Raw genomic sequence first — 21348 nt, forward strand, 5'->3', positions numbered from 1 at the left:
TTAGCTCTATTTTTTTGGACAGAATCATTAGTTCTTTGGTGTTTACCAAATACTTGGTACCTGAATTTTGTTCCGAGGGATGAAGACAATGCGTCCAACACCCGCCACACATGGGAATTGATCCTGGGGGGTATTTAGAGTTTACACCCTTCATATAGCTCAATTTTGCATGTTAGACCCTGATTTTTTCTTCACATTTTCAAACGGGAAGGATTATATGGAAACACAAAAAAAAAATAAAAAAATAAAAACTTTATAAATATTTAAAGATTGTAATCTACCAAAAATAAAATTTTATGGTTAGCATTCATAATCGAACTAATCGATCACGTCGAAAAGAATGGATTCGATTTGGAAAAAAAAAGAAGAAGAAGAGAGATTTGAAGCCTGGATTTTTATAAAAAAATCGATATTTGATGAAATTCTTCTTGCTCAAAAGAATCCAAACTAGAAATGCTATTTCATTTATAAAATCTTAACCTTTTTGGTGCATCTTCTTTTATTTTATCTTAATCGTATATGTCAAAAAATATATAAAAAGAAGAATATTAAATTGGGATATCAAGGATCTGATCAAAATAAACTATGATTATTATTAATTAATTGTAATAAAAATAGAATAATAATATCCCATCAATCATATTATTATATTTCAGAAAATTTTGGAGCCATTGAATCTGAAAATTAAACAATACTATTGAACTATATAAATATGAGAAACATGGCTCACGTGCAAGTGGGTCCCAATTTGTTGGTAGGTCCTCCCTTATTTATTTTATTTATGAGTTATTGAGTAATTTATTAACATATTTTCCATTGAAAAAAATTCATTACAAATTTATATTTTGTACAATTTAAATTTATGTTTTAAATATTACATAAAATTAATGACATTTTAAAATCTTATCTTATCCTGCAAACGAGGCGATACAAAAAAATTTCCTATGCCAAGGATTTTACAACTTTTACATAAGGTCGAGATCGAACCCGTGGGCGAAAATTTATTTCCTTTTGAATTCAAATCAAAATGATCGAAAGAGAGTCCTTACCGATGGTTCGTCGAACTTTTTCGAAGTATGGTTATTTTTAAGGAAGTACACAATGTCGATTGTCGGTGACCAGATACGTAATACAATCTATGACGAATATTCTTATAATTATTATTTTTTTTTGAAAATAATATCTTACAATTATAGCATCGGAGATCTGTAGCTATGCCATAGACGTAATCATGTAGGGGCATAATGAAATTTATAAGGTTTAAAAGCCATTAGAAATTACTATATAAAATCAAATTCTAGAATTAGGTCTGATGTTTCTTGAGTTTATAACATAACATTGGTGCTCTCTTCGACTTAGCGGAAGGACCTTGTAAAAGGTTATTATCGAATCAGCGTTGATAATTGTGTAAAAAAAAGAAGAAAAAAACATAATTATAAGATGGAGTAAGGTGCATGATGCATGCACTGAATACTGAAAGACGTGTGAAACTCATCTAGAGTGACGGTCTCAAACATCGGCTTCTCAAAAGGTCGACACTTACAAATGTCTCACATATACAAATTATTACAACTTATAATAAAGAGTAGCTTAATGGAGTTTATAACCCAATAAGCAAGTCTTTAGAGATTAATTAGACACCAAGATTATAACCTAACATGAACTCGGATACAATTTATGTAAATCCAATTTATTTTTCATAATCCAGTTGTAAACAAGTCGCTGGTAGCTCATGTTACATAAAATGATCACATATTACGCAGTTTGTTCACTTGATAATTAAGCTACCCTTGTTCTTTCCACTTTTGTCAGAGTCATCATGTTTCAAAAAATCGATGATTTTCAAATGAACACCTGGATCATTTGTTGAGTAACTTCCATCCAACATGATTGAGTTGTTGATGGCCTGAAAGTTACCATTTACAAATGCAGTGAGCTCTTCTCCTTCTCCTTCTCCATCTTGAGGCACAGGGTTTTCCTCTGCCCGGGTACCGTTACTACGACGCATGGTGGCTCCGACATTGCTTCCGGTCAATGTGATGATCCCAACTCCATTTTCGGCTTCTTCTTTCTTCTCCGTACTTGAATCTCCTCCTTTTCTATTTGTATGTTGTATCTTGGATAGATGACTCGTAAGAGACGAGATCAACTCACGGATCCCTTGTTCAAAACTCGGTGATTCTTGAGCCATTGTTGGGACTTGGAGGAATTATCTATGTATGAGATTATTTTTGTGGAGGTGTTCGGAATTGTTATATATAGAGGAGCAAAGGTGGAGTATAACTCAAGGGAATTTAGTAAAGATGATACTGTCTTTCTTGATATGAAAGATAAGTATTTCTCGGTATGTGATGCGGTGAAGAAAGGTATAACTTGTCCAACGGTTAATCGACGAAGATCTTGAATCTTTTATTACATGGTTTTTTTGTGACAGCCAATCTTTTACTTTTGCTAGTCTTCTGTGTCAAATCCAAGCCACATTTCGATGCTTGTCAAATGTTCTATAATAAGATACACATATTAAATCTGTGGTCAGTTCACGATGCATTTCAAATCACAATAGTATCATATGTATAACAGAAGATTAGAAGCGTACCATTACACTTGTTGCCGCATTCTCTACTTCAGACATTCTCTACTTATCTTATTTAGAGTAGATTTGCCACGCTCATGTGATATAGCAAAGGATGCAACATCAAAAGTAGGAAAAAAAATGGACAGGGGCAGTAGAAAAATACACTGACACTCACAATTAGAGATCTTCAAACTTCGGATAAAACCAAAAATCCAAATCGAAAAAACCAAAAACTGAAAGACGAATTTTGTAATTCAGATATAAATGTTAAAAGTGAATTTTATTTGGTTTGGTTTCGGATTATATATGTAACGGTTTTAGATTATCATTAAATTAATAATTTATTTATATTTTTATTTATATTATATGTTTTTTAAGATTATATTTAGCGAATGAAGAATATTCTGAATAATTTTTAGTTGATTGTTGTTTATAAAATTGATTTAGACTTTATATTTAAATATTTTACTTAACACATTATATTTTATAATAAATTTATATTATTAATTTAAATAATTGTACCAAAATTGAATTAGCAAATCGAAATAACCAAACCATTTTGGTATAAAACCACACCGATTCAAAGAAAAACATTTCGAATATCGGATTATATGTTGCTAAAACAAAAAACCGAAAACCGAACTGACCGATGAACATTCCTACACAATACAAAATTTTTCATATCCACATTTATTCTAATCCTCAAACTAGTAATCGGCTGCCGTAGCCCTCAGAAGCAGGGGAATTGGCGTCACATGCGTCACCGAGATTTGATCCACAGTACAATCCTAAAAAAAGAACGGCCCACCCTCATCGTTCCATCTAGCAATTCAAGTGGAACCCCATGATTGATCACTTGAAAGGCACCCATTCCCTGCAGGCTTTTCCCAGTTCTTCACGGATAGAATTAACATCACAAAGATCTATCATGGGCGCAGTTGGAAGATGCTGATCAATTCTTTTATCATGATTTTGATTCGGCCTGGTGTTGGGGCTGGATATATTGCCGTGGCACTACCATTTCACCATCTTGCACAAATGATTGCACTCTGATGTGATTGCCAGCAACTGCCATTTTTGTTTCTCCAAGGCCTAATTACAAGAATAGCATATTAAAAAAACCCAAATACACACATCGTTGGCAGATTGAAGGTGGAATCAAACAGTGCTTCGTCGAGAGTGATCTCTTACACTGCTTTTCCTCAGTTTCTCTCTCTCAAGTTCTAACCCATATACCTTAGGTTTTCTAGTCAGTTTAGCTTAGAGTGAAGAAGCTTCAAGCTAGTTTCGACTCGAAAAGAGTAGGTGAACCGGGACGCGTAGATCGAGACGTCATCAACGAGTTGGTGACGAATGTATGTAGATCATTATAAGAACTTTGAAGCATGTTTAGTGATTATTGATCTTGCTTAATAGTGATTTCAATATATTGGTATTGTCTAGTTCAGACGACTAAACTTTCTATCAGGTTGTTTTTGTGAGATATGTGATGTACTGAGATACCCAAGCGTAGTATACACACTCACGTTGGACATGATATGCATGGAAAAAACCGACTGTTCATTATGCGAGATATTATTAGATTGAATCTTCATCTGATGTTTTTTCTTCTGTATAATAATATCCTCATTTTTCTGAAATCTAAGAGCCGAACTGCTTGAGATATTAAAAAAACCAGCGAAAAAAGGGTAGGCAAAAGGCTGTTACGAATCAAATACAGCATGATGAATCTCTTTAAAAGAAATGGGTTTTCAATGAAGAATAAAATGGTTAAATATTGCTTGATCACCATTCAATGGATTGGAGCATAAGCCTCAAAGTCCGTACCTGATGTGCGCTTTGCTGAATTTTCATTTTTGGCTGCAGAAATATCTGAAATCGGTGATTTTTCCTAAAGGGTATGTCGAAGATTGGATTTTTTCATTCTTTGTCCTCAGCTTTTGTTTTGCTAAGATTTTTATGATTTTATTGCTCTTATATGTGAAGAAGCCTATCTTGTGGTATTATAATTGATCATCACTCCTCCAGAGTTGAAACAATGAGGCATTCAGTGTTTTTCTAGTTGAATTTGCCTTTTGGAATGGTCGCATAAGTAATAAACCAATTGGAGTATGAATAGATTGCATGGGAATGGATGGAACAGAATGAGAATGGCTAGTTCGGTTCAATAGTTCCATCTTGTCAAGGTTGAAATGTGAATAGATTGTATGACTCAAAAATTCAGCAGAGGCAAAGAAAGGTATAGAACCAGAAAAACTGTGGAACAGCCAAATTGTTGGATATGGAATTGACGATATACAAATTCTATTTTAGCTGTTTAACTGAGAAACAATTCTCTATATCCTTAGTTTAAAATATATAATTAACTGCTTTGCAACTGCAAGTGCTGAATAGGGAGGGAATAAACGCAATTTTACCGTCTTTCAGACGTCATGTCCTTCACTGCTGAGAATGATATGTTGGGTACGGTGCTTCAAACTCAAGTTGCTGTTAACTAGGGAATCAGTGCTAGTACACTATCTTCGGTATTATTTCTTCTGTCCCTGGCACAAGGTTTTAGTAGCCATGCAGGAATAGAAAGGCTGCCACTGGATGGTTCTTGTTGATTCAATTGTTATTTATTCAAGACATTGCTACAAAATCATCTTTCTGATAATATAACACAAAAACGGGACTTTAAAGTTCAAAATCAATAACTAATATTTAACCCTTGTGTTTAAAAATAGCATGGTTCCTCGATTTTTTTTTCAAGGAAAGTATATTGGCCTCACGAAATTTTCATGTATCGATACTGCACCGCCAGGATGTTGATCTATAAGTTGTGAACAGTTTAAGGCAACAAATTAATGTACCGTTTTTTTAGAGACTTCTTTTGTTTGCTTGCATATAAATGTATGGCCCAAAAGCTTATATTATGTTCGTTCTGTGAATTCTTTTGACAGTTATTATGATCAAACGATAAGATACTATAGTCCTTGCTTATCTATTCTGTAGTTCACATCGAATTGGTGGTTAGATGAAATTATGAGAAACTTCTTCTGTTTTCATCCGGAACCACCGAGTCTACTAGGAAAAAAGAATCTGAGGTTCTTCTCCCTCCAGTTAAGAATTTCTACATGGTGTTCTGCTCTTTGTTATTGGTTTCAACTTTCAAGATACCAGAGTCTTATCATTCTTGCAGGGCTGCAGCATATGGGGTTTTCAAGGAACTGATATTCGAACCAAAAGAGTGAGCCGCGTTGGCGATTCTCATTATTTGAAGGCTATTGACCGGATTCAGAATGACAACCAAGTGAGTAGTATCCACCATGATTATATCATTCTTTCTGTTGTTGACTCTGTCGATGAATGAGATATATTTGCTTCTTCAAATTTAGAAACTAATAGCCGTATGCAAAAAAGCAGTCAAGGCACACATCTATGGGTACGACATTTTGAGTGTCTAGAATTCTTATTTGAGGGGGAAAAATGGTTCAAATGAGAAGTCTTGATTATAAACAAATTAAATAAAGACGAATTGACAGCAACATAGCAACATAAACTTTAATGAAAAGATGGGTTGTGTTAAATACTAGTTACGTTTGTGCCATAATTTTTTGGGGCTGAACTGTTGTTTATGCAATTAATTCCAACAAGATGCATTAAATGTTGGGAAAAAAAAGTTTCAGTGTGTGTGTGTGTATCTTGGCTGCTGGAAATGATTCCAGTTCCCTCCAATTCAACAGGTCAGGAGGGTGGGTTAGGATTGGAACCCACCAGCTACAGATTAGGTTCGGAAAGTAGGAATCGTGCTGCCCGACGACCACGTATACCCAATGATAAATGGACTGACGAAGACGGTGTTGAACATGTTGTGGTAAGTGGTAACTAAATTTTTTCTAAAAAATCCCCATCCCCATATTTGTCTGTGAGAAGAATTTGATGACATTTCTTAGGCTACAGAACAGATTCCCCTGACCCAGTGAAGAGTTATTTTGCATGCAGGGGGGAAAGGAGAGGGGGGACAATCAATCCGGGAAGAACAGATGAATTTTATATTATTTATTTTTCCAAAATCAAAGTTTTGTCCCCTTATGTAGTACATTGCCCCATGCTCTCTCTATAAAATCTGGATCCAATATCCATGATCAATTGATCATGAGCCCAGGGTGACGATTCTAGATTCACTAAATTGCTGAAACTAGATTCGAAACATTTCAAGGCTGACTGACATACATACGTTGTTGAAGGTTAATTTCCAAATTCGTGGTCCAAATGGAGCTGGCAAAGTTTACGCAGAGATGTTTAATTAAAGACAAGGTAGACAAGCAGTGGAAGTTCATGTGCCTAATTGTGGAAGTCACATCGCCTTCACCAGCTCAACTAATTGAAAACTTTCCATGGATTTTGATTTCATTTACTAGCAAAAACCCATCACATAATGAAATTGTGGGTTTTTTGTTTAAAATTTCGGTGTCAAAACAATGCGAGTCATGTTCGATTTCGGTAACCATAGCAGGAGTTGTTCACAGATGTTATTTTGAAGTTATGTTCAATGTAGTCGCATTCATTTGATTTTTCTTCTTTGTTTTTTTTCCTCCCCTTTTTATGGGGTCGGAAATCATTCATTCCAATACTAACAAAACTAACAGAAGTTGGTAGAGTCATTATATAGAGAACTTAAAAAACCAAAAATGTATTTGTATCTTCGCCATCTACTCATTTGCCTTCTCTAGGACGTACTCCTAATCCGGTCCTTATATTTGCACCCACCACCTTCATGTCTCCTACCTACGACGTAACATTCAACCAAACAGAAAATTACAGTGACAAGTTTAAGGCTTGATCTGGAATTTGGAAAGAAAAGAAATTTATAAACTTCGATTGTTTGGGAAGTTGGGAGATTTTAATGGAAGGAAAAGAAAGGAAAATACGTTATAAATTTAGAGTATAATTTTACTTCAGATGCTGGTGGAAATGGATGGAAAAATTTAATCTTTTCTGCTCTCTTCTTTTCTTTACCCTTAATCTCAGCTTACTACAATATTCGATTCCATCAAAACAGAAAAGAAAGATGGATATTAAAGAAGACATACAGAATGGATGCCAGAAGCCCGGAGAGAAGCAGTGGCGGCGCAGGCGGAGGCACCGACGAATAGGGAGGCGACTGAGAACGCCTTAAAGGGCATCAGACTCGAGTCTCCGGCGTGCCCTTTTCTGAATGCGAAGATCCCCCACCCTAATTGAGCTGCGCTGGCGGCGGCCCACCACCAGTACTGTTCCACCCCAGTCACGACGTCTCCACCTTTCCCTTCCTCTTCCATCTCACTTCCATTCAGCGTTTACCATCAAAATATGATAGAGAGTTCTTCTACGAAACGGGCCCTGGCCCAAATTGTGGTCTCATTCTTTGGGCCTAGCTGTATTTCCCGTCCAGTTAGAATTCCGTATTATAATTTTGAGGTATTTATTTATTTTGGAGGAGAAATTTATTTTATGATGACAATATAGTAATCCTCAATAAGAGATATCAACAAATCTTGGTAAAACTTGAGATTCATTTAATAAATACAAGAAATTATATTCAAGGGTGGCATTTGAAAAATAATAAAATCATAATTCATATCGTAAAAATTCTAATAAAAAAAACAATTCGTAAAACAACTTGGAACCCAAAGAGAGGAAGTCTTTGAACTATTTTCATAGTTCTTGTACAAAGAAACAACGCACCGCAAAGCTATCAAGTTGAACTTGGATATGTTAATGATCGGCATGTTATTCCTTAATTTGTTCCAAGACTGGGTAATATCTCCGTCAGTGTATCATTATGCACACACCGCGTATTCTATGCAATAGCTGCATCAATTTATAGCGTAGTTTCCCTTCTCTAATAATTATCATATTACACGGAAAGAGACAGAAAGAGACGTCTGAATATCATAATCAACGATAAAACTCAATTGAATTTACAAAGGAAATGGGGCCATCAGCCAATAATCTCTAGGAGCCAATCTTGAAAAGACAGCATACAAATTTCAGCACCATCTAATTTGAAAATTTTGGACAAAAAACTTAGAAAGGTTCAACTTATCCTTTCAAGTTCAAGAAGTTTTAACTTCACACCCTATGTCGAAACGCGTGGAACAGATAGATCAGATTCAACAAGATCAGATACGACAACAGTTCTTATACTAACAACAGCTCTGGTTCTACATTCACTAAGGCGTTCAAATCTGCTGGTGCAAGGCTTCCATCTATAAAGACAACTTTTAAATATCAGATTTCATCCACTGATTCGTATAAACCACTCTTCCGATCTTCTACTTCGTCTATTAGGCACAAACGCAAACTCGAACAAAGATACATTTGTGCAGAAGTACATTTTTTTTTTCGCGTGGCACACAAGAAGGATGCGAAAGATAATATTCCAGGAGATATTTATTATTCACTCGTCATCTCAAAAGTAGTTCAAACCAATATTAATATGTACATAGCAATTACATGAAATCTCAAACGTATAATAGAAATTATTACATATTGAACAAACAACCGAAAAATATGTATCAGGTGTTTTATCTCTTTGTCACTCTTTCTCTATACATGCGGCTGCTGGTTATCAGAGAAAACATCTTCAAAACATGTCTGATAGTAGTTTTTTGTTCATGTTGTTTTCCCTGAAATTACCTATCTTCAAATTTGGATTAAGAAACAGCAGCAGAGCAAGAACTCTAAAACTAAAAAAATTCAAAATTCAACAGAGAAATTTAGTAGGAATAAGGACTCTTACTCCGCCACTGTTACAGCATCGTTCTCACACTTCTCAGTGTTGAGCCAAATCCGATTACACAACATTGACAATCAGTGCGTTGGAAAATGGAATACAGATTTATCACATATAGAGTAAAAGTCAGATAATAAATCATCACCCCCTTCTGCTTGGCCAAAAAAAATCCCAAAGAAGAATAATTGGTAAAAGCAGAAAAACTAATTCAAGTTGAACAGGAGTCGCTAGCACCATCTATGTATCGTTCTGAACCCATAATTCAAGAGAAATTACTTAGAATCCATATTTACATTCAAAGACAAGCAAAAAATGGGACTGCCAAGCAACTATACTTCCAGGATAGCATATGAGTGCATGATCATACATCCATTGATGGTATCTAACCCTGTAGAAAAAAAAGCCATTTCTGTAAGAAAATAGTGAGAAACTAACACAAGGATCCAATCACGAAACCAAACTGAATAGATTGAAACTATACCTTGAGATAATTCTCTGACACCTTGTATGAATCCGGAGTTATAGATACCAACCACATTCCAGGAAATACAAACTGCAATCACACACATTATATCAGAAATATTGTGCTTCAAATAGAAAATTGGCATAAAAACACCATACGAAAAACAAAAAAAAAATCGATCCAAAACAATCTAATCAAATTAAAGTACAACTGTACAAAGGTTTTCTTACATCCACTTGTTTCTGTATGTTCTTGGCCCTCTTTTTAGGCCTCCTCGCTGGCTTTGATCCAGTCATAGAGAAAATATCCTCCTCGATCTCCTCCTTCGTTAAGGCAATCAAAACACTGAGTTTTTTCTTCACTTTCTTCTCGCCCCCTCCACCTCCACCGATATTCCCTTCAATTTCCCCTGATCTATTGGTCAGATTCTTCGAGGGTGAATGAGCTTTATTCTTATCAGACAGGACCGATGCAATAACTCTAGCTCCATCTCCATTCATATTGGCGCACTTGTTGATAGGCTTTCGCGGCCTCAAATTCCAAATCTTTGTTTCTTCATCGTTATTATTACCCGTCTTTCCCTCCTCTTCCACCAAGCGAGTCTCATCCTTGTCATCATTAATGTCGAGCTCCCTCAGTTCTTCTAGTATACCGTCGTCTTCAGATTTGTTCTTGGGAGGAAATTTTATCAATATTTTTGATTTATTAACTGCGGTTGATCCGCCATCTATCACTTTCTGCTTCTTTCCCGGTTTCTCCTCGGCTCGTTCAGAATTTGATGCATAAGCTCCATTCTTTAGACTTACACGCGAAGGAATCCTCGAATGGTTCCTCCTGTACTCAATCAAACAACCTTTATTCCCCACCAAAGCCTCCGATTCAGAAGAAAACTCACGCTTTGAAGATTGCCTCGAAGAGTCCCCACGGATCGGTAACTTCTTGACCGAGTCACTACCCATCACCGAGTGTTTCATCCACTCGCCTTCAGAAGACTGGTTAGGAGATTCACCGCCGCCAATCTTAGACTGTTTCACCAACTTATCCGTAGACTCAAACGCTAACGGCGACGCATAATCGCGTAAGGGAGACTGCCGGCGAGGGGAAGGCGCCGAAACGGAATCTCTCAACGGAGATTGACGGAGTGGAGACACGGGAGACGGATTAGGTCTTCTTAACGGTGATTTCACGGAGCGGCGGCGCTGGTGGTGACCATTGGAGTGCCCGTCCTTGTTCCACTTAAGATAAGGAAGATTGAAATTATGCAGCGGCTGGGACTTCTCTGGAACTGTAGAGGCCATATCGACGATCAACACTCAAGAAAAAGCAACTATTTACACCCAAACACGAAGAAAACACCTATCTGAAGCGTGATCGGCGGCGTAATTTCATTACAAGACAGAATGACGCAACCCAAAATGCCTATACGCGTACATACGTATCGTACTGTGAAAGTATGTGCGCTGGGATTAGGGTTTTGTTAAATAAAAGCTTGAGGAAGAAAGGATTTGCGGCTGTGGAGAGAATGAAGAGTTTAGAGAGAGAATGGGGCTACAAAGAATGGCGTGGAGAAGAAGGCCTATAAATTTATGTTCTTGATATTGCATGCATTTTTATCATTTAATATTAATATTTTATTTTATGACAAATGGGGAGGTCAGGGTCTGGGTCGGACCCGCTGGATTAGGTAAGGAAAAATCTCGACTCTTAATCGCGACTTTCCTAGATGTGATATTGTTCGAGTAGTGAATCTGGCGGTCCAGGTCCGGGTTCGGTTAATCGCCGAGTCCAGGTCTGGATAAGCATATCTTTTTTAAATAAAAAATATTATTATTATTTCAATAAATATTTAAAGAATAAAAAAAAAAGATTTGTACTTATGAAAACTCTATTAAATATTTTCTGATATCAATAAAAATAATCTCTATTCAAAAGTTTTCAATAAATCAAATATCACAATTAAAAATTTTAAAATATGATATTATCATCGTAAATCTCGAGCTGCAAGCGTCATAATTTATGTCACTCTCCTAGAACTTCTTATATTTTGTTTTTTATTTCAAGGGCTCAATTATAATATTAATAAAAATAGTCGGTCTCGAAGGGGCAACGGTTTTTAAAGACAAAAATCGTAACCGGCACGCCAATGGCCATTTACGAGCGTCAAAACCGTTGACCCGATCAACCATCTCGTTGACCATGAGCCGGTTTCGATGCGAGCCCAACGTGACATGGTAACCAACATTTGTTGTGTGTATGTATGTATTGTTGCCACTTGAGTAATATCCTCAACTCATTATATCTTTGACATGTTGCAATTTAATTTTTAAAAGAATCCATTGTTCATAATATTGTCGTTTGCATGAAAATATAATGAAGGTCTTAATTCTAGAGTAACATAATAGACTAGCATGTTTATGAAATTCAAAGTTCCTGTTAAGATATTGTCTTGGGAAATACCAGGATTCAAACCCTAACCTACCAAAAACAAAAAAAAGTATCCCCGATCATATATATTTATCGTCCCAATGTCAAATTTACCTAGTATTGTCCAGGATCATATAGTTTATTTTCGATTAGATATATCTGATCTGGGGAAAAACCCCATTTTCGAAGTTCTCTGTTCTGCATTTTCATCCTTGCTGAACCATATATATTCCATGCATCACAACAGACACCCTGTACACAGATCAAACACCGTAAATATTGATAAATGATGATGCATGACACTGAAAAATGAAGAACTGGAACCAGAAATAATTTAGAAAGGATGACAGGTTGGGGTTGATACATGAATTTGGGTAGGAAACATGTGTTGTAATTTGGCACAATTAGAAATCCATCGATTTAAAATTGCACACGGTAAGAACTATTATCAAATATGTTCAAATTGTATACAGAAATTTATTGGACCAAAAAGTAGCATTTGTGAACAACATACTAAGACAAAGTTAAGCAAGTTTGTAAAAGAAGCAAAACTCCGTAATGGAAAATTTCAATAACATTTTTTAAAGTATTTGCAAATACTATTTAATTTTTTGTCCAAACGTAACCAATGAAACCAATGAATCTATCCAAATATAGCCTCCGAAAACTGGAGTTGTGTATATAACAAGTGCACCGTCGGTGAAAATTATTACCACTAATATGTTTGCAAAAGATCTGTGCAAGTACAGTGACCTAGCAAAGTGCATTTACTGTACTAAATCATCATCCCCAATCCAGACCCTAAGTCAAAATTCACTTCTTTGATTCTCCACACAATAGCATCTCCCAAGCATTAACAAGAATCTCAACAATTGATACCACTTCTGGCATGATGTGAAAAAAGTAGACCACGATTTATTTGTACACAAGTGTAATAAGTTGAGCAACAATTATCTGCATAACAGTATAGTCTTTTAAAAATATAACGCAGAACACCAATCCGTATAAACAGACAGAATGAACTGTCAACCTATAAGAGCCAAAATATCATACTGTCATGTAACTATGGGAGAGTGACATTTTTAGTGTTTTATTTATGTGATACCAATAGTAACTTCATGACTATTTTGGCAAAGGCGAACTAAACTAGATTATTGATAAACTGTTTTTATACTAAAGATGATAATCACAAACATTTCATACTAAAATTTACGGTGCAATTAAACGGTATTTCAATTAGTCTCATTTTCATAATTATTTTTTGATAATCAATTAGCCATTCATGGCCCAATTTAGGAAATTTTAACCAACAAATTAGAATGTTTTGACAAGAAGGACAAATATGAATTGTCCTGTAGTATTTCCATGAATGTAATTGATGATAACATACATAGAGGATCCAAGATGTAAACCCGCAATTATAGGACTACAAACGAAATTTTTCTTCCACTACTAAGATGTCTAAAAAATGTTCACTTTAATGTCATATCACAACAAATTCAAAGAGATAAAGTGCAGGAAGATGGACAGATATTACAATTAAAAAAGGGTGTTTTAATTACATAAAGAGTAAAGTGTATCATAGATTGTGTGTGTCACAGATATCACAATTAACACAATTTTATTTTTTAAAATAAAATGAGAGTAAAATGTATCATAGATTCTGCGTGTTACACAAATCCCACTTTCAATAGCGCAAACTCTTGCACTGATTTATTCTAACGTCTATTTCCATTTGTAATCCACGCATATAGATGATTATGTAGATTGATGAGAAGAATAATGATTTCCATTTTGCTTCAGTTTCTTCGAAATGACTTGCCTCCACATGCACAATGGTTAAACTTACAGTACCACTTAAAAAGCGACAAAAAATTCAAATTGTCACAAAACAATTGACGAATAAACTGCATCTAGTCAAGTTTCGAGCTCGAGTAGTGCCAAGTATCACACTCATCGAGCTCGACTCGGAAAAATATGGAAATACTCGAACTCGAGCTCGACTTTATTTGAATATTAATTTTCAAGCTCGAACTCAACTCGATAACGTTTCGAGTTACTCGTGCTCAAATAACTTTTTTTTGTTTTTTTTTTAAAATTTTTAAATAAATATATACATAAACAAATATATAAATATATATATATATATATATAAATAAATCTAAAAATATATATAGATATAATTAAATATATATGTAGTCGAGTAGCTCTCGACCAGACCATCAAATACTCGAGCTCGACTCGATTACGGGCTCAAGCTACTAGAACTCGACTCGAGCTCGGTCAAACCATGGAGATTGAGCTTGAGTTTTGAGTCTTTTGACCGAGCTTGAGTAGAGCTACTCGTGTTGTTTGCAGCCCTAATATAAAAGGATCACAGTTGCAAAACTAAATATCATATTCAGACAAATCTTCATGCTTCTATGGCTCATAATTAAGCTTATAAAAAAATAACCACCCTCAAATATAGCTTGTTAAGGAAGGTAAGAAAGGAATATTTGATGTGCACATCAATTTACTAAGACAACTAATTCATGTGTGTTATCCAGAAAAAGAACGACCAATGCTTAACATGTACAAGTACTTCGTTAAGCTACATTTGTTGAATTGATCTCCACTTTTATGTCTCGTACTCTTTTAATCACAAGTTTTAGTGTTCAATGAAATCTTTATTTTTCGACAGAAAAAAGAAAGAAAGAAAGAAAGAAAGGGAATTAGAGTATCTAGATAATCATTTCTATTTTGATTCAATCTATGTACATCAGTTGCATGGACATATACAACTAGTTTTTGGATAAAACAAATACTTCTCAGGATACAAATTTGAACTCATTGAAAAAAAACTAACAGATATGGTGTGATATTGATTCACTCTTTCTTTGTTGGTAGCATACCTTCAAAAGACGCACAAAAGACCACTCTGGCACATCAGAATTGCGGAAATCTACAAAAGGCTTGAAGGAAACAATGAGCAAAAAAATTATATTCCCCATAAGAAGCAAAGTTACTTGAAATTCATAACTGGTAACATCTACGAAGATATTTCTTTTTTCTTCTCATGATGTGTGCGATAAAATGTTTCATTAAACATAAAAAAAAGAGTGTGAAAATGATACCTTCCTAGACTTTATATTTGCCAACTGTTATTCCTTTTAAACCTTCACCGGGAAAAATTAACTAGAAAAACCAAAAATATAGACATAAAAGGAAAAAAATTTAATCACAAAAAAAATCAAAATGATCAGATCAATAAACTGTTTGCTACCTCAATCTGTTTCTGGACATTCTTTTCCCTCTTTCTTAGTGTCCTCGAAGGTGTTTTACCAGTCATTCCGTAGATGTCTTCAGAGATTTCTTCTTGCCTTAACTCAAGAGAGAAGTTAGGGAGCTCGGGAAACTCCTCTTCTTTCCTTTTCTTTTCCTTACCTATTTTCCCATGCAACTTTTGTTGCTCGCCTTTTTCCGCAACATCTTTCTGTCTCTGAAATCCCATAGCTTCTTTTACAAGAAACAAATATATCGATAAATATTAACCATATAATCATAAATCAATGTATATATGACAACCTTTTGGCAAATATTTTTAAAAACAGTTGGACAACCCAAATTCAGTACCTAATTTGAAATTGGTTCTTTTTCCCTCTTACCTTCAGGTACTTCCACAATGTTAACATGATTATCATCTTTCTTGGGTGATTGAATCTCTTCATTGTCATTTATCAAGAGTGGGCTTGATATAGAGGATCCTGGTAATGACATTTTGCTCTTCTTGTTGATTGAATCAAAAGCTTTGGAAAGAGAAATAAAATAAAATGATAGCCATCAGAGCATAAAATATAACCAAAATTTATGCAGAACCATAGCAACTCATGCAAGAAAAATCAAGATGCACCCGTTAAATGTGCACTAATCATGCAAGAGCTTGCCTTGCCCGTGTGTAGATGTAGATGAAATTATACATACAGCATATAGTTAGAAATATAAACTGCGTAGATACAAATATACAGTTGCATGCACCGGAAACTTCTTGAATGAGATTCTGATATACTAATATAAATGGGATGATTAAATTCTCTTCCACTTCAGAAAGCCTGGATTAAAAAAGCCCTGAAACAATCGGATAGAATAATTAAGTTACAAAAAAGAAAAGCATCTACACAATTTCATTCAAAGATCTAAAATAGGAAAATGTATATATATTCATACAAGTATTTTTTCACTTGCAATTACAGAAACAAATTAGGTATCTTTTAAGCAGAAATTTAAAATAGGAAAACAAGGTTTCAACTTTTTTATATATTTCTTAGATGTGTTTATCAGAAATTTCTCCCATCTCATAAGGCAAAAAACAAAGTACTGAGTTTTTTTCCCTATTTCTCTAGGTTTTGGTTCAGAAATTTCTCAGATATTTCAAATGTATGTGTTAGAAATTTATTGAACCTAAAAAACTGGAAACCCTTTGGGAAGGAAGAAGACATTGGCATAGTAACAAGAGACATCAGAGATAAGAGAGACAGCTAAACTTACTTTAATACAAACAACTTTAAATAAAATCCCAGGAAACTTTTGAAACCGCTGAGTGAGATCCTCACAGAGAGTTGAATAAATTGTAAGAGAATGCAATGGTGTAAGGATAAGAAGAATGGAACAGAAAATGCAGTTTATAGAGATTCTGAGAGAGAGAAAGGTGGACTGATGTCATGGAATAATAAATGAAATTTGTGCTCTTATGGAAAAAAAATCAAGATGCTGGATTTATTTAATTTGTCAGCAATGATGTGTCAAAAGATTACCAGAATGTTTATGATAATTTGACAGCTTTTTCACCAACGCACTGTATCATTAATAATTGTCCAAAAACACCAAGTGTGCCATTAAAATCTGAAATTTCAAGGGATCTTAAAGACCAACCCTCTTCAGTTGAATTTATTTAGTTTTTGTATTCTTTGATATAAATTCTGAGTACATGGTGGTACAGTAGCAAGTACAAAAATATATCTTTAACCAAGGACGCATGAAAATACAACAATCATTTTAACCTAAAACATTTAAAGTAGATGTATGCGCTCATATTCTTGCAACATTGGTGTTCCGTAAAATGCTACTACTTATTTCATAGATTCTGAGCGATACAATACGGTTCAGCATAATCCAATGTATAACAATACCAAATCCTATCAACTGCCACTAAACAACGGGCATATATTGTTACATCATCAGTACTCAGTTGCTTACCATCCATGAAGAAAACGAAAAAGGAGCTAAATCAAGTCTGCCTTAAGCAAAAGTGATTCACTCATAATTGACTGCATGAAAGTAAAAAACACATTATCAGTGCCATAATTTGCCGAGATTGCTTCAAAATTAGAGTGTCTCAGATATGAATGATAAATTCTCCTTTAGATAAGTGACGCTCATTCTGCCATCAGATAGCTAACATATAAGCATGCAAAAACAGACACTTCCAGATGCAGCAAGGCTTTGTAAGAAGCGATAGTAACGCAAAAATGGCTAAAGTAGAAAATAAGATGTTGCAGAAACCTGAACAAAATTAATTTACAGGATATGCAGTGAAAAGAATAAATATTGAAACAAGAAGTAAACTCCAACATACAGTAGTATTCTACTCCCCGTAAAAAATTAGCATCAAACATATGGAACACATTTGCATCAAACATATCCATGGTAAAGACTCCGCTCTATCAAATTGTTAGAAAAGGTTTGGAAAATTATGAGGAAAAACTCAACAGAGAAATTCAAAGTTACAAAATTTTATTGGAATAAATTTGGTAGAGGTGGAGTTGGACTGACTCATGGGAACCTCGAAAAATTACCTTTGGATCAACATTCCAAAAGTGTAGTTTCTAAAGGACAACCCAAAATCCAGATACAACAAACAGATTTCTTCCTAGAGAGGTGAAGATAATTGAGTTTTTCCTGATTAAAGAGTATGGTCTAAACCGCCATTGAGCCTTAAACTAGATGAGTCATACCACAAACCACCACCATTTTTAGTAGGTTTAGTTATAGATAGAAATCATCTTCAAACTTCAGCTAAACAAGTAAAAGTGTGATGACTGTAGATAAATGGGTTTGCGGCAACTCCATGCGTTGTCTTGTATGGCGATAGGAAACCCCAAGATAGAGGAAGACAAAGGAGAATCAGTTGTGGGTGTGTGAAAATTATTGTAGAGAGCATTGTATCCTGATACAAAGGCATATGAAAATCAGAAATCCAATATCAGATCAATGGACAAGGGACACGTGGCAAAAAGAGAGAGGTCATGCAATAGAGAATGAACACGAGTGATTATTATGATCATCCACATAACTACCTGAGCAAGTGCCACTGAGATATGGAGAAGGGAGAAAATGATTTGCCGCAATTGCAACTGATTAAACATATATCAATCTAAATCAATTCCAATTTGAGTTGTTAACTTGTCTTTTCATAAGATTGATAGAATGGAAGTCTTATACTTCCATTTTACATTTTCATCAAGAATTTTATTTCTTTTCGTCTTATTACGAGAACAAGCAGTCTCATCCAAGAATTGTGTGATTTCTTTCCAGAAATGTTGAAATACAAATCAGAAGAGGTCAAGCAAGTTTCATGTGCTCTGCCAAAAGTTAATCTAAACATGGAAAAAAAAGTGATGGAAAGATAGCAAGGATAGCTACATCTATGATTGGTTGGAAATTAGATTTATAATCCATTTGTTTTGAGTATGTAGATAACATTTTCCTTGCTATAATACTGATGACAGTTGTCTAGGACTATATCAAGATCTACTTTAGTAGGTTATAATTTTAGATCATTTGATTTGATTAATATATTCGGATAACAAATTAAAGATACACTTCAGTGAGTAAGAGATTCATATCAATAAATATAACCACTCTGCCTACCTTTTCAAACTCTAAATACACCAACACAATCCCTTAAATCAAGAACCAAAGGTGATAATATCCAACGATGGACATTATAACAAACCAATGGTCAACATTAATTGTTTGTATCGAAAACGTTAAAATCATTCATGTGCAGTTCACTTTTTTCCGTAACATACAGAGAAATCAAGATAAACCAAGAAAACATGATATACCGCATGCATCAAAGTTAGGACTTCAACCATAATCTAGATCGATATCCCTCAACTTCCATAGACTCCCATTCTGCAACCACAATAAATGCAGTTCCTGAAAAAAGGAAAAATATTGTTAGATAAAGAAATATGGATACAATTTAATTTTCTATTCTTCTTGGAATCCTATAACATAAACATTACAAAAATAAATGAATCCCGCAAGTTTGAAGGGTTACAACTCAGTCTCATCATTTCCACAGATTAGTTCTTTTGTTGCATTTAACACAAATGCGTGCAACAAATGTATGATATCAACTTCATGTTTCTTCTTGTTTCACCAAGTCTTTTGGCTGGTGCAAATGAAGAAAAATATCGAGAAGGCACCGAGTTCAAAAGTGATATTACAGAACGATGAGACAAAGCAATTGAATAGCATATCACAGACAACTCAAAGCTAAATGGGCTAAAGAAAACAGCATTAATTTTATAAAAATACCTGAGAAATTACAAATGCATGAAATATTGCAGTTGTTGACAGCTATATTGAAGGACAGATGCAGTTGCACAGACTTCCCTTCCTATTCACATAATAATCACAAAATATCATAAACCGTGAGAAAACAAAAGGTGACTTTAAACAACTGAAATTTTAATAAACAGATACCAGATGCAGAATATGATAGTTCTCAATTGTTTTTACAATATAATTAAAAGCTACATGTTATTTGCTATTCCCTATTTATAATGATTTTCACTCAAGGAAGATATCATCATGCATTCCTCTTCGATGCGTCTTTCTAGAGCCACCATAACGAATCCAACACTAGTAGAAGTGAAGGTTTTATCAAAACTACAATTGTTAAAAGATGAAGTAAAAATTCCACTACATATATAAAGAACCACTCCGACACAAATTAGTCCCGAGAGTACAAGAACCAGATATAAACAAATAATACATAAGCGTGTGCAATAACAATGTCATTCGAAAAACCAAAAAATAATGTGTATACTCGTGCATATATCTTCGTAAAGGTAAAAATTCTACCCATAAAAATGATTATATTGAAATTCATCATAGATTTATTAGGACAAGACCAAATGTTTAATATAATGTAAGCCATAATGCATTTGTTACTTTTTCTAAATGAATCTTATTGTTATAATTTACAAGAAAACCAAATAAACTACTTAAAAAAAAATCACAAACACTGTGCAACTAAAACAAAATGTTACTCTAACATAGATAGCATGGGGGATCCATCGAGGAACTGCAGAAACGAACCCATATCGCCATTTAAAGGATTCAAGTTCTTTCAAGAAGCCTTCAGGCATTCAATCCCACGATGAAGAGAAGAATGGAATGGCCCAATTACATGGATGTGTGTTCTTTCTGGTTGCGCTTTCAAGAATCCATCTATAGACCATGGAGTGGATGCCACAAGTTCCCAACAAAGATTAATGCTTGATTTTCTGAATCTAAAGTGCCCCAAAAATCAAGAAAGTAATACATACCAACTTCATGACCAAAATTAGTAACTTTTGGTTTGGGAGAAGAGGCAATGTAACTCGATCCTTTATACCAAAACCCCAGCATACATCATTCGCAACAGGCGGGCCCAGTAAAATCGAAAACAATTCAATTCTCACCTGTAATTTTTCCAATATTTCGGGTTTCAACGCTATGCAGAGAAACCCCGTCGCCCAACGACCAAGTGACATGTACAGTGGCGATATATTTTTTAAATGGCAAAAATTTGTGTTGGTAAGATCCGTGAGACGGTCTTATATGAGACTTACTCTTTTTAAAATGACATTTTTATCAATTAGATTAAATTTTCTGGGAAAACAACTAGAAATGATAAAATTATTATTTTATAACTATAAAAAAACTGTCATCTAATTCTAAATTTATATTGGAGCATTCTATCACATAGTGTTTAGAAAACATTTCATAAAGATTTTGTTTTAACTTTGGAGAATCTAATACCTACTTAGTTAAAAATAAATTTTCTTTTCTAGATGTAATTTGATGTAATGA

General features: G+C 34.5%; 3 protein-coding genes across 25 annotated transcripts; all 3 read right to left on the reverse strand.

The window, feature by feature from the left end:
- Positions 1 to 5814: 5814 nt before the first annotated feature.
- LOC140813652 (uncharacterized) lies at positions 5815 to 8058 on the reverse strand. The gene is made up of 2 exons (XM_073172273.1): positions 7651 to 8058; positions 5815 to 7345 (listed from the first exon to the last, which is right to left on the reverse strand). Exons 1-2 carry the CDS (start codon positions 7876 to 7878, stop codon positions 7274 to 7276), a joined length of 300 nt encoding a protein of 99 aa, XP_073028374.1. The 5' UTR covers positions 7879 to 8058; the 3' UTR covers positions 5815 to 7273.
- Positions 8059 to 8974: 916 nt separating this feature from the next.
- On the reverse strand, positions 8975 to 11384 carry LOC140813651 (uncharacterized). The gene is made up of 3 exons (XM_073172272.1): positions 10029 to 11384; positions 9817 to 9888; positions 8975 to 9723 (listed from the first exon to the last, which is right to left on the reverse strand). Exons 1-3 carry the CDS (start codon positions 11094 to 11096, stop codon positions 9718 to 9720), a joined length of 1146 nt encoding a protein of 381 aa, XP_073028373.1. The 5' UTR covers positions 11097 to 11384; the 3' UTR covers positions 8975 to 9717.
- An 825-nt stretch (positions 11385 to 12209) lies between these two features.
- LOC140813538 (uncharacterized) lies at positions 12210 to 21067 on the reverse strand. Of its 23 annotated transcripts, XM_073172083.1 has the most exons (8): positions 20593 to 21044; positions 19807 to 19888; positions 19329 to 19422; positions 17458 to 17528; positions 16240 to 16329; positions 15870 to 16010; positions 15488 to 15720; positions 12210 to 15399 (listed from the first exon to the last, which is right to left on the reverse strand). In XM_073172083.1, the coding sequence occupies exons 6-8, from the start codon at positions 15979 to 15981 to the stop codon at positions 15343 to 15345; spliced, it is 402 nt and encodes a 133-aa protein (XP_073028184.1). In that variant the 5' UTR covers positions 15982 to 16010; positions 16240 to 16329; positions 17458 to 17528; positions 19329 to 19422; positions 19807 to 19888; positions 20593 to 21044; the 3' UTR covers positions 12210 to 15342. The 23 variants fall into 23 exon arrangements, with proteins under 23 accessions (XP_073028184.1, XP_073028171.1, XP_073028191.1 ...); XM_073172070.1 differs by lacking the exon at positions 17458 to 17528 and having other exon boundaries at positions 15870 to 16329; positions 17561 to 19422; positions 20593 to 20786; positions 20958 to 21067; XM_073172090.1 differs by lacking the exon at positions 17458 to 17528 and having other exon boundaries at positions 15488 to 15703; positions 20593 to 21045.
- Positions 21068 to 21348: the final 281 nt, after the last annotated feature.

This window comes from Primulina eburnea, chromosome 15 (assembly GCF_022965805.1).
Source record: "Primulina eburnea isolate SZY01 chromosome 15, ASM2296580v1, whole genome shotgun sequence".
Taxonomy (NCBI): Eukaryota; Viridiplantae; Streptophyta; class Magnoliopsida; order Lamiales; family Gesneriaceae; genus Primulina; species Primulina eburnea.

What these genes read in the sequence shown, in the direction of transcription:
- LOC140813652 (XM_073172273.1), bottom strand. Translation starts at nt 7,878, where the DNA reads ATGGAAGAGGAAGGGAAAGGTGGAGACGTCGTGACTGGGGTGGAACAG. An exon ending in GGGCTTCTGGCATCCATTCT is followed by an intron (nt 7,346 to 7,650) that starts GTATGTCTTCTT and finishes GTTACGTCGTAG; the next exon opens with GTAGGAGACATGAAGGTGGT.
- LOC140813651 (XM_073172272.1), bottom strand. Translation starts at nt 11,096, where the DNA reads ATGGCCTCTACAGTTCCAGAGAAGTCCCAGCCGCTGCATAATTTCAAT. An exon ending in ACATACAGAAACAAGTGGAT is followed by an intron (nt 9,889 to 10,028) that starts GTAAGAAAACCT and finishes GTGTGATTGCAG; the next exon opens with TTTGTATTTCCTGGAATGTG.
- LOC140813538 (XM_073172070.1), bottom strand. Translation starts at nt 15,981, where the DNA reads ATGTCATTACCAGGATCCTCTATATCAAGCCCACTCTTGATAAATGAC. An exon ending in CATTGTGGAAGTACCTGAAG is followed by an intron (nt 15,721 to 15,869) that starts GTAAGAGGGAAA and finishes TTCTTGTAAAAG; the next exon opens with AAGCTATGGGATTTCAGAGA. An exon ending in ATGTCCAGAAACAGATTGAG is followed by an intron (nt 15,400 to 15,487) that starts GTAGCAAACAGT and finishes TGGTTTTTCTAG; the next exon opens with TTAATTTTTCCCGGTGAAGG.